Below are 13,652 nucleotides of genomic sequence, written 5' to 3'. Positions count from 1 at the left end.
CTAAAGCTCTTCAGGTTGTTATAACAACTTGGTAAATATTTAAGAAATTTAAAAAGATTCCTACTTTATAGCTCAGACTCTTAGCGACAACATTATAGCAACTCTCCTTTGGGCCTCCATCCTACTCCAATTTTATGTTTATTGTACCTATTTCTTTGATATTATTGCCTCTCAACATTTCAAAGAATGAGACACAGACATTCAGATTGTATTAACAAAACTACTAATAAGCAAAGTAAATTCTCAACACCTTACCCTGGCAAAAAGGAAGACAAATGCCCCAGTTCCACCAATCTCATGCAGTATACCCTGAAGACCTTTGTATTCAGCTGGCTGTAGCATTTTCAGATAATGAGGATCTGGCAAATTGCTGTGTACTTCTTTTGAACTGAAAGGTCGTTGGGAAGGTATCATTTTTGCTTGACCTTTAAGTCTGATTACCGGCTCATAGATTGTGTAATACCCAGGGCTGCATGGGGTATAAACAGCAGCAAGACTCTCCTAAAAGATAGGACAATATCTTAAGGCATTTACATTTATACTTAATCCTAATTTTTGTATGAAGCGCCTATTAAAGTACAATAACATGCAACCGGTGCTACCATTTCACCTCTACAAGGTTATTCAATAAAACAATAGCTGTTTATTTTTTAAATGTTATAAGCAGCCATGGGGATAACTGCAAAACATCATTATAGGGCAGGAGAAGACAACCTATAGGAGATGAGGTGGGTGGGGAAGAAACAAATTCTTAAGAATGGGAGATAAAATGAACTAGGATAAATGGAAAAGATTTTTCAAGACATTATCTCTCCTATATAATAATCCTGTTTTGAGGTGGCAAGATTCTATGGACTTCCTCAGCCATTGACCCGTCAGCCGCCACTCAAGAGTACTCGCGTGCCATTGGCCGGGTGCTGGGTCTGCTCCTCTTTCCCACCCACTTCAGCCACTGTGCCATCAGAATTACTGGCAAATGGCTTTCTCTCTTGACGAAGACCCTTTTCCTGTGTGGGACTAACTTTCCCCTCAGTGGCTGTTGGTAGGTGTCACGAAATGGCAGTTACCTGTGTTTGTAAGATGGCTGTGGTTATTTCTTTAAAATGTTCCCCCATAAGATTTAATTGAGCTGTAGTTCCAGAGATGGGCCTGCAGGGGTATCACTCACTGGGTTGAATGGGGCTTCCTCATCTGCTGGCCTACAGTTTCCAGCTGCCCCAAGCGAAAATGAGCGGGAAAACAGGGACTGTCCCAAGGTAGTCTTCGTCCTTGGGAGCAGCAGAAGTTCAGCCACTCCATAGTCGGCTAGATTGGGGAATAAATGGAAGTTTCCCTGCTCTCTTGGGCAAGAGAGAGAGGCTGAAGTACAGGTGAGCCCACAACCTCCAGAGGTAGAGAGTACTGTATGTAGGCTGAAGGGAAAGAGGATTGCATTTAACCTCTGTTGATTTATGCCCTGTTGGTTCATAGTGTGTGCTTAATCCTACAGTGTGTGTATGCTCCATAACTATGTAAATAGTTAAATAAATTCTTTAATTTGGGCTAATAATCTGTGTTGTGCTCTGACCACATAGTCTCCCCTGCTCTGCAGATTACCAAGGGGAGGGGGTAGCCCAGGGAAGCAAGGAAAGGCCAGAACCTTGGGTTGCCAACTTTCCAAGGATCCCCCAAAGATTGGGGATTCCATCTCCAAATAGGAAGATTAGGCCAGAGGGGTCTCACTGTCCCTCTAAAAAGGCAGTGATGATTCCGTGAGTGGTGGCAGTGAATTTAAGGAGTGAGATATGCCCACGGGACGAGGGTGGGAGGCAAACAGCTGAGTTGTAGACTGGAGCCCGTTTCGCCATAAGTAGGCAACCAAGCTTGGTTCAGACAAAGGAAACCCTTTGCAGGCCTTTGTGAGGAACACATTGGGGCCAGTCTTGACTAGAGTTGCCAGCTCCAGGTAGGGAGATTCCTGGTGATTTCCTGGTAGTCTATGGAAACCAGGGTTTGGGGAGGGGAGAGGCCTCAGCTGAACAGAATGCCATACAGCGTGCCTTCCAAAGCAGTTATTTTCTCTGGAGGGAGGGGAGAGATTTGTCTGGAGTTCAGTTGTGATACCTGGTGATCTTCAGGCTCCACCTGGAGGTTGGCTGCCCTAGGTTTAGCAGTCAGTGCTTCAGAACAGGGTCTGCTAGATCCAGGTTCTTGCTGTAGAAGCTGAGTGGGTGATTTTTGATAAGTAGCAGACTTTCAGCCTAACCTACCTCACAGGGTTGTTGTGCAAGTCAAAAGGAGGAGAGGAGAATGATGTAAGCTGCTTTGGTCCCCATTGCAGAGAAAGACTACTTCTCCTCCTGGGAAACCATTGTTGCCAATCTCCAGGTGAGGGCTGGAGATCACTCAGAATTAAAACTGCTCTCCAGATGGCAGAGATCCCTTGGAGAAAATGGTGGATTCTGTGACACTTAGAGCTTTAAGAGCACAGAAAATGGTGGACTCTGTGGCAGTCAGGGCTTCAGAGCACGGAAGAGGCTGCAGGTGTGTGTGTGTGGGAAATGGAAAGCTGAAGAGAGAGGAGAAAATAAAGGTAGGTTGATGATTGGCTGGGAAGGAGATAAGGTTGCCAACTCCAGGTGAGAAATTCCTGGAGATTTGAGGGATGGAATCTGGAGAGGGTGAGGTTTGAGGAGGGGTGGGACCTCAGATAGGTACAATGCCACAGACTCCACCCTCCCAACCAGCCATTCCTTTCTGGGGAACTACTGTTGCCAATCTCGGGAGAGGGGTGGAAATCACTCAGAATTACAACTGATCTCCAGGAGGGAAGGGGGAGGAGATGCAAAGCTGAAATCAAAGGGGCAAATAATGGCAGGTTGATGCTTGGCTGGGACGGAGATAGGGTTGCCAACTCCAGGTTGGGAAATTCATGCAGATTTGAGGGGTGGAGCCTGGAGAGGGTGAGGTTTGAGGAGGGGGGGGACCTCAGACAGTTAAAATGCCATAGACTCCACCCTCCAAACCAGCCATTTCTTCCTGGGTAACAATTGTTGCCAGTCTCCAGGAAGTAGTCGGCATTGGGAGTTGGAAGAAGGATTGGTTATTCACCATCTGTTTTTTAATATTGTACTAAAAGTTAATTAAAACCTATCGGGTGGGGTGATTGATAAATATAGCACAAATATATTGGTTGTAAAATGTAGTCTTGAAAAGAAAATGGAATTAAAGCAATGTCTTTCAAAAGGTAATTTTTGTTCTAAAATCACCGTGCTCCATTAAGCCCTCTCCATCCCACCAGACACTTTATTTTCCCTTCCTGTCAATCTGTTCACAGCTTCACTCCAACACATTTTCTGAAGTGGTCTCTCACTCCCTTTCTTTTATGCTACATCATTGCAATCAAGCAGACACAGCAAGGAAAAAGTACCCCAGAGTGACAGACAAAAATATGTTTACTATATATGTCACATTCAATTAGCCCTCACCTTTCCTTGCTCAAAAAGGGCTGAAATCTAAGTAGCTACAGAGTAAAACATACACTTAAAAATAACCATAACACACTAAAATTACATACTTACAATTAATGGTCCTGTGTCCACCTCTCTCTTTGTCATTAAAAATTCTTTAATTTGTTCACATTGCAGAATCTCTTTATCTATGTATTTGGAATAATCAGTGATTATTTTGCCATATTTACAAGGCATTACAGACATGAAGTCTGGTCCACAAGCATAGAGATAAAAAGCTTCTTCTGGACCAATTTTTGCACCTATAAAAACAAAAACATACTTTGACTCTTTTGGTATATGTTGCTTCTTACATAATAAACAATCCATATATCACAACTGCGCAACACTTAACAGATTAACAGGCAATTAGTTATTCTTTTTTTATTAGTTATTCAATAGAACATCTAAGACAGATCACCTAAGGCTGATTTTCACACTTGGTTGCCCTGGCTTTTTCAAGAGAAGGGTAGGTTATAAATCTTATGAATATATAAATGATACCCTATAGATGTTGGTGCAGCAACTATATCTACATTCATGTAATCTATAGATCTAATAGCCACATGTGGGCTCATCTGCGGAAAGCTAAATTTATAGATCAGGCCCACACTGACTAAAGACAGATATTTCTGCAAATTTTGGGTACTCCCTAGGTTTGCAGAAAAATGTGAAAACCTTTAAAAGATTACATTTCAGAGGTTTGAATCCCCTCAAAATAATAATTTCCCACCATCTGTCCTGCAGCAGGGTCCAGGGAGACATTCATGGCCAGGTGGTATCTGAGGCCAGGAGCTACGCTAGGTCCAGTGCCAGCCACAGAGTCCAGGAATCACGCTGGCCCTGACCTTGCCAGTGATGGCCCCTAGAAGCTGCATGAGGCCTGGCTGTACTGGCAGACTCTAGAAGAAGACAACTTGGATTTATACCCCGCCCTTCACTCAGACTCTCAGAGAAGCTTACAATCTCCTTCCCTTCCACTTCCCACAACAGACACCCTGTGAGTGTAGGTGGGGCTGAGAGAGTTTTGAGAGAACTGCTCTTGAGAGCTCTTGAGAGAACTGTGACTGTCCCAAGGTCCCTCAGCTAGCTGCATGTGGAGGAGTGGGGAATCAAACCTGATTTTCCAGATAGAGTCCGCCGCTCTTAACCACTACACTAAACTGGCACCAGGCTTGGCTGTGCTGGCAGGGGATTTCGGGAGTTGTGTGGGGCAGTGGTAGCCATTAGTGGGAGCTGCACAAGGCCAGATGCGGTGGACCTCAGGAGCTACACAAGCCTCTGCCACTGACTTAAGAACATAAGAAGAGCCCTCCTGGATCAGACCAATGGTTCATCTAGTCCAGCATCCTGTCTCACACAGTGGCCAACCAGTTCCTCTGGACAGCCAACAACATGGCCTTCCCCTGATGTTGCCTCCTGGCTCTGGGATTCAGAGGATTAGTGCCTCTGAATGCCCTTCAGTCACCATGGCTAGTAGCATTGATAGATGTATCCTACATGAATCTGTACAATCCCCTTTTAAAGCTCTTTATTCCTGTGGCCATCCTCTGGCAGTGAGTTCCATATTTTAATGTGTAAAGTAGCATTTCCTTTTGTTCATCCTAAACCTACTGCCCACCATCTTCATTGGATGCCCTTGAGTTCTAATATTTGGGGGGGGGGGAGAAAGTGAGAGAGAAATGTCTCTTTGACAGCGCCTTCCAGTCCATACATAATTTTACAAACCGCTATCATGTTCCCCCTTAGTCATCTCGTTTCTAAACTGAAATGTTCCAGACTCTTCAGCCTTTCCTCACAGGGAAGGGGTTCCAACCCCCTAATCATATTGGTTGCCCTCCTCTGCACTTTTTCCAGCTCTCCAACGTCCTTTTGGAGATAGGGTGACCAGAACAGTACACAGTATTTCAAATGAGGCCATACCAGAAGTCCATATAGGAGCATTAAAATATCAACCATTTTACTCTCGATCTCTTTCATAATAATTCCTAACATAAAGTTTGTCTTTTTCACCATTGCAGCACATTGGGTTGACGCTTTCATGGAGCTATTCTTTACAACCCCAAGATCTTTTTCCGTCTCAGTAAGTTCCCCATTAGCCTATACTTGAAGTTGGGATTTTTTTGTCCCAATACACATCACCTTGTACTTCCTAACATAAAACTTCCTAACATAAAACTTCAACCACTCACCCAGTTTGTGGAAGTCCTCTTGGAGCTCTTCAGTCTTGGTTTTCACGATCCTAAATAATTTTGCATCATCTGCAGACGTGGCTACTACACTACTCACACCCAGTTCCAAATTATTTATGAATAAATTAAATAGTTCTGGCCCCAATACGGATCCTTGTGGGACCCCACTGCTTACTTCCCTCCACTGAGAGAACTGTCCATTGATTCCTACACTTTGCTTCTTTTAACTTAACCAGTTTTAAATCCATAAGAGAACCTGTCTTCTTATCCCATGACTGCTAAGTTTACTCAGGAGTCTTTGGTGAGGTACCTATCAAAAGTGAAACCCACCAGTGAAATGGCTTGCAGCCATTTCTACCTATCAGCGGGGCAGGTGTGCCTGTCAGCTGTTAGGCTGAAATGGCTGGCAGCTATTTCACTGCTCTGTTTTGCTCCCCCCCCCCCACTTGGAAGACGGGGGGAAGTGAAAACGACTGGTGAAATGGCTAAGAGCCATTTAAATCAAACAGGTCAGCTGTGGACCTGCGCTGCTCAGGTGTTAGCTTTAAATGGCCCGAACAACCAAACCAGACAAATGTTCGGTAAATGTTCAGGGAAGGCACCTTCCTCGAACCTTGGTTTGTGGACTCCAAACTGGCCCAAGTTTGTGCCAGATTTTGACTTGTGAGCCAGTTCGTGCCCATCCCTACTGCTGACTCCTCCATCAACCTATTGCAAGGCAATAACATATTCTTTCAACATTGTATCAACAGGCCCATTTCGGTAACACGATCTAGGCAGCATATGATGTCCGCAACCTTCGCACCAGGCTGGCAACTCACCATGAGGTCAAAATGCCTGTCATTGACCCTACTCTCTATATTTGTAATGATCGAATCACCACTACCAGAAGACCACGTGGGCTTAGTGAGCAAGTGGAGGCAAGAGGGGATTCCCTCCATGAGTTCTGCAGGCCCTATTTGTATAATATAATGCACAAGTCATTGACACATACACATAAAAGCCATAGGAAATTCCATGGCCTGTAAAGCTCAAAAATATGTCTTAGAAGTTAAAGTTTTACAATGGCTGAGGGCCACAGTCCTCTGGCTAATATTATATAGCTCCCTGAAAGATAGACACATGAAGAAAATGGTGCTGTTCAAGAGTCAAAGTAGTACACATGAAGTCTCCCTCAATACAGTAGAAGTAAACAGTCCAAATTGCTTTAAAGAGCAAAACTGAAGATATGTCTGCCAAATACAGCAGAACTGAAGATCATCTCCCAGGGTTTTTGTTCAGATCTTCAACCTATACACTAAAATTTTGCAAAACAGTTGTAGAATAACGGATTATGAACAGTTTACTAGTCTAAACATGGTACCATAAATTTTCCTACAACAAAGATCAGGAATTATACACACATGTTCCTACATCCTTTATAATTTTGACAAAAGTTATGCACACTGATACCCACAGAACACAAAGCTACTGATAATTAACTCACAACATTTTGAAAGAACTTTCATCCCTCCTTTATAAATTCCTTTAATCAAAGAAGTTTACTAGGACTAGTTTTATGTGTTTAACCTTAGTTTATCTGTTGTAATTAAATGCCCCTATTCTGCAGTTTTATTTAATGAAACATCACAGTGTCATCTTAATAATCATGTACCTATCCTGATTTTAATAATTTCCTGTCTATGTGGCTAAATTCAAGACAACACAATTAAGCATGTATTAAGGCAATTCTTTCACACACATACCATTAAAGAGAAGAAGATTTCCCAGGTCCCATCTTCCAGGCAATCGCAATAATTCATTTTGGGATGATGCATAATGGCCAGTCATACAGAAGGTCTTATTACTGTCAGATGACAGACTTGTTTTCCTTGGGAGTGTATAATCTAAACTAATTTCCGGTTTTCTACAAAAAAAGATAAAGTTTAAGATACTGAATGAGCAAAGCCACAGTTGTAATTTATAATCCCCACTCACAATTAACCACAGTTTATCAATAACCATGTTCATCTGGATTTGTAATCTCAAACTGTGTCCGCTTCCTGACTCTCACCTAAATAACAAAAAGACCAAACTGCCATTCTTTTCTTGTCCCACTTCAACATATCCCATCCCTAGCTGTTCCCCCCCCCCACTCACTGCTGCCCTCTGTGCCCCCCCCCAATTATGCTCTTGCAGGTCAGTGGATGCAAAGGCACAATGTAGGAAACAAACTGGAAATATGCAAGGCAGTAAGTGGCAAAAATCTCTCTCCCCTTGTCTACAGACAGAAAAGCCATTCCATTGGAGAAGCTCCATCTGCATTGATGAAGCAACACGTTAGCATTCAAGCTAACAGTCTTCAAGCAAAAGTAACAAACTATCCATGTTCTGATGCCTTACTGATGCCTGTTCTGATGCCTGTTCTGATGCCTCCTACCCACTTGCCCTTTGGTCATGCTCATTGTCTATTTTATGTAGATTCATGGCATTCATAATTAATCTGAAGTTACTTAAAGAGCACAAATTACAGAGATTTCAAACAGCAGAATTTATGAAAAGATGTTTTGTGTTATCTTATTGTAAACACTTCTCAACTCTCACTTTAAAGAGTACACGGTTTCCTCTAAAAGCCTCTTGAATTACAGTAACATTTATCAGCTTCCACTAATACGACTTTATTTATTTATTTATTCGATTTATACCCCACCCTCCCTGCCAAAGCAGGCTCAGGGTAGCTTACATAAAAATTAAAACAAATAAAACAGAACATTTATAAAACCATTCATAAAGTGCTAGTGTATACTATTGCATAGCGATGGCGAAACATAGTAACAAATCACTTACAGTAGGAAATCCAGCATTGATGTTAGAACTATTACCTCAGTCAATTTATGTCGGTGAGGCACAGGCTGCCACTGGTGGTTCCAGGGCACAGGGTCTTAAGCCTATATCCAGTTATTAGGTGCAGCTCCTTGGTCAAATGCCTGGTGGAAGACCTCCGTCTTGCAGGCCCTGCAGAACTGTAAAAGGTCCCGCAGGGCCCTAATGTCTTCTGGGAGCTTGTTCTACCAGCAAGAAGCCACCACTGAGAAGACCCCGGCCCTGGTTGTAGCCAGCCTGGCATCTTTGGAATGGGGGGGGGGCAGACAGTTTTGAGACCCTGAACACAGTGCTCTCTGGGGAACATGTGGGGAAAGGTGGTCCCTCAGGTATGTTGGCCCCTGACCATAAAGGGCTTTAAAAGGTGAGAACCAGCAACTTGAAGCGAATTTGGTATGCTATAGGCAGCCAGTACAGTGCTTTCAGCACAGCCTGGATGTGCTCCTGCACGGGGAGACCCAACAGAAGCCTGGCTACTGTGATCCATGCACTGATTACACCCAGATTAGATTACTGTAATGTGATTTTCATGGGGCTACCTTTGAAAACTCCACAGATGTCAAATGGTCCAAAATGTGGTTATTGTCAGGGGTTGGTACAGGAATCCAGTTACCCATGTTCTGAAAGATCTGCACAGGTTGTCCATCTGTTTTCCAGGCAAAATTAAGAGAGCTGGTTCTTACCTTAAAGGCCTTAAACTGCTTGGGGCCAGAGCACACAAACAACTGCTCCTGTACTGTCCTGCCCACCAGCTGAGATCTTCATCCAAAGCCCTAATCTCTGCATAAAGGTGAGGCTGCAAAGGGGAGACTGGTGGTGACTAGAAACTAGGTGCAATGGTTGCACCTAACCTTTGTAATGCCTTCTCCCCCCTGCCCCTGGTGAGGCTTGCCTGGCACCCACCTTACTGTCCTTTAGGCACCAAACTATAACATTCTTAGCTATTAACTAAGAGGTTAATGGTCAGCTTCTAGCCTGAGGATTGTTTTATGAATATAAATTTAGGCTACTGAATGTTGTTTTATGTCCCTGACTTTTTATAGCTTGTTCTTTTATTTGATCATTGTATGTGTTTTTTGTGATTTTACTGTACTGTATACCTTGTAAGCCGCATCAAGCAGGTCTCTAGAGAGACTACACATATATTTTCTAAATAAATAATAAATGTATTATTTCAGAAAAAATTACCTCTGACCAGAAATCCATAGAGACAGTGTTCCATGGATATTCTTCTTGCTTTCTGGCTGTTCTAAGTAGGTCAAAACCAAATGTTGCCACTTGCCTAGAAGAAAAGTGTTCTCAGATGTTTCATCTTGTGCTAGCAGCCCTGCTTTCATTTCATCATTTGGGTCCATACACATACTAAGAAAAACGAAGAGAAAACCCCCAATGAAATAAGTTATCACTTTCCTTTAAAAGGGGGGGGGGCTTAAAACAGTCTTACTCTGAAATTGTTTTTGTTTTGTTCCCCAGTAGTTGAAGGCCTAGCACATAAATTAAGATTCCTATGTGGGGTATGAATTCCTTATGGCTGCCACTTAAAACTAGCCACACATTACAAAACTGTATTTTTGTTTCCACAAAGGTAGAAAGCTCCTACCCTATGTCACATAATAAAACCATTTTTCAGGAAGTTTATTTTTTTCAAATGACCCATTCCAGAATTCAATCGATAGCAATACTGAGCCACTGCATTGATCTGCTTGGGTGGAAAAACAGCTTTTTGAAACATTGAACTTTCTCTCATGCTGGAGGAACTCTCCCCCTTAGTTTTAGCTGCTGTTGTTTACTGAAAATAACAAGGAACAGGGATATAGTTTCCTCCCCACTCATAAGAGAATATTCAGCAGTGACAAATGTTCTTCCAGTTCATCTTTTGCCTCAAAAACTGTAGTGAACATTTGCAACCATTAACATGATGATATCCTTTATTTTTTGCTGCTTCGTTCCATTTTGAGTGGACTCAGACAATCAGAGATAGTATATATAACCCAAATAGGCTATATGCTGATATCACTAGCCAATCAGGATCTGCTTTGACTAACATTACAGCCCTTTGCCCTTTGCCAATAGATAGAGTTTTATAATAAAGAAACCCTATAACACTGACAAACATCTCCATGAGTACTCTTCTATCCCCTTCCCCACCCTGGTCCTGCATTGGGCAGGGGGTTGGACTAGATGGTCTGTATGGCCCCTTCCAACTCTATGATTCTATAACACACATATTTCTGTTCCACCTCACACTTAAGTGAATTACTAGAACTGTACCAGCACCAGCACAAGTACAGCACTTAGTGGGAAATGATGGTAGAGTTCTTTGGAAGAGTCCATGAGAACTAAGCTGTTCAAGCTGCACAAAGCAGGGCTCTGTGAAACACAAAAGCTAGCATTCTTTTAGCAACTTAAACTGATCCAGTGAAGAGATAGCAGACTACCCATTCTTGAGTCTCATTCTATGATCCCAGCATAGAAAGAAGGCAATCTAAATTTAGAGCATACATATAAATTTAGAGCATTTAGAGCACATAAGAACTCCATGACCCATTGCTAATATAATCCTAACTCTGAAATGGTCGTTCCTTGTACTGGACAACACAGCACATCCACTGAAAGAGGGAATAGGGGGTATGAACACATGATGCTACCTTGAGTCAGACCATTGATCTCTCAAGATCACTATTGCGTACTTTTAACTTGCAGTGGCTCTTTAGGCTTTCAGGTATAGATCTTTCGCATCACCTACTAACGGATACCTAGTGCCTGCAAAACAGCTGCTTTATCACTCAGCCACTGCTTCTCCTTGTGTTCAAATGCATTATTCTTCCTTAAAATGAATGAATTACAGTACCGAAATATGAAAGCTCCTGTGTTCACATTAGCCCACACTTGTATCATCAGTGCTTTGGAACCCAATGAAAATATGTGAAGGCAGCCATCTTCAAGAAGTTTGTCTCCCAAACTGAGGTAATCAGCTCCAGATTTGTTTTCTTCTAGAACATAGAATGTTTATTAGATTAAGTGCATGGTCACAGAATAGCAACAGGTTTATTTGTTTTACATTCCAGGGTGTGAAAATATAGCTCTCCAAAAACACACAAACCCAGAGTCCTAGTTACGTCTGAAACATTCTTTGTACACTATTTGTACACATGCCCATTCAAATTCAATGTTATATTTCTCAGAAAAGGAAACGTATCTCAAACAAGTCAACTTTAGTAAACAAAAATGAGACTAACAGAGGAAAACTGCTAGTATCAGCCAGACAAAGCAACTGCAGGCCTAGCAGCCAGAGACTATGTACAGGTATGGCCTTCTATTTCTTATACTTCATTAAGCTATTGCTTTGACAAAATAAGGCTTTTTTATTATTCTCTCCTGGTTATTCTGATTTTGGTGTTAAAAACTGGATTTCCCCACTGGCTACTGTTACTTCCGCTACACTCTCATCTGGTCCCTTTTCTTTTTCCTACTTCTCCTAGCCCAGAAGATGGGGTGGGATTGTTCACCCCATTTTGAGATCAGTTTCTTTTGAATATCACGAGTATTAACTCCTGTTTTAAATCTCCTCTTCCAGTCTTCATTTACTATCTCCCTAACCTTCTAGTTTTGGGGGTTGTTGTTTTGTCAGATTACAAATCCAGGCTTTCCCCCCAAGCCTTCATTATCAATTGATATAATGGGAGGTGGAGTCTCAGAATGTCCTATCTCCAACAATTTTTTACTTCTTTACCAAAAAAGAGGGATGCAGTTTCTTGGGTGGAGGTGCCAAATGATCACAACTACAGATTTGATTACCACCAATGAAAAACAACCTTGAGGCTCAGGGCAGTGATTAGACACAAATTGTGGGGGAAGCAGATAGATAGAAATACTAAAGTAACACACATTCCTTTGTTTTTGATATGGGAAATCCACCACTCTCTACCTGATCCACCCACTTCCAGTAGCAAAAAGCAAAAAACAAAAGAGTGGCATAAGGGGTGGGGCCAGCTGTCACTGGTGATGCATGTTATAAATTTGGCAGTGCTACTGCACCACCATGCATGACTGATGTTATGCCTGTGTTTAGTGATTTGCATACCTTTCTCTTTAGATGCTAGTCCCAATTTTTTTTTGTCTGCTTCGGCTGACAAATTTGGAATAATTTTACTTTCTTTGAGCATGCAGCAATAGGCGATTAGAACAAGCATTAATAAATGGGCATTTTAGGCATATCAGAACTCTTACAGATTGAAGTCAATTGAACTGCAAGACAGAGTTCACAACTGAACTCACCTGTATCATCGAAACTGCTATCATGTGAAATGAGTGACCTGCTCCTCCTTTTTATCCTTTTTGCTTTCTCTGAGGAACTCTGTGCTTCCCGAACACATTCCACATAAAACCATAACGAGATGCTAAAGCCTTCAGACATATGAGGCCAACAGTTTTGCCCAACCAATGGCAAATGGATTGGAGCAACATGCCAGGAAGAAAGAAGATGGTGAGGTAAACTCTCACCATCTCGTTCTTTTTTTGTCTGTGCAAACTTTGCTCTTCTTAGTACACTTGTGGTCTTGCTGTTGAGAGTGAGGGTGGACTTTTGCAAAGGGCTGCAACCTAAATTGGGGATTTGATGCAAAGGAAATGAAATTTGTTGTAAAGGCCTCATCTCAGTATTTGCATCCAAAATCTTCAGGATTCCTTTAAGTAGCGTGGCCTAAAAAAACGAACCAAAGAAAAAAGACATTACAACATAACCTAATTTACCAAATTAAAGACCTATCTGACATGTGCTCACTTCTGAAAACGCTTCAGCATTAAGGCTGATGTACTGGAGCTAAATCGCTGCTACTAAAATACTGCATGTAACCTTTAGTTAAAGGTTAATTGCTTAACAATTTACATAAAAGGTCATAAAACTGTTTCTCTGCCCTATTTTAACAGAGTGAAAAATATCTTTACTACAGATCAACACTGGAAGGGAGTCAGTGAATCATCTAGCTCAACTCCCTCCTCAAAGACAGGATTATCCCATATTAAAATCATTTCGAACATAACTGTTACCTGAAAACAATCAAGTAGCTGACTGCAACCCTCTCTCTACTGCTTTGGTGAGCTGCTCTTA

General features: G+C 42.1%; 1 protein-coding gene across 1 annotated transcript in view; it reads right to left on the bottom strand.

Annotated features, from left to right (window-relative positions):
• Positions 1-13,652, bottom strand: part of LYST (lysosomal trafficking regulator) — a 143,177-nt gene that overhangs the window by 106,946 nt on the left and 22,579 nt on the right. The window contains exons 10-15 of the mRNA XM_015419814.1: positions 12,821-13,244; positions 11,394-11,535; positions 9,731-9,904; positions 7,426-7,586; positions 3,561-3,751; positions 256-501 (exon numbers count right to left, since the gene is read on the bottom strand). Coding sequence (XP_015275300.1) covers positions 256-501; positions 3,561-3,751; positions 7,426-7,586; positions 9,731-9,904; positions 11,394-11,535; positions 12,821-13,244 — 1,338 coding nt within the window. The remainder of the gene's footprint in view (positions 1-255; positions 502-3,560; positions 3,752-7,425; positions 7,587-9,730; positions 9,905-11,393; positions 11,536-12,820; positions 13,245-13,652) is intronic.

This window comes from Gekko japonicus, unplaced genomic scaffold (assembly GCF_001447785.1).
Source record: "Gekko japonicus isolate JY-2015 unplaced genomic scaffold, Gekko_japonicus_V1.1 scaffold315, whole genome shotgun sequence".
Taxonomy (NCBI): domain Eukaryota; kingdom Metazoa; phylum Chordata; class Lepidosauria; order Squamata; family Gekkonidae; genus Gekko; species Gekko japonicus.
This window is presented reverse-complemented; position numbering and strand designations above follow the sequence as displayed.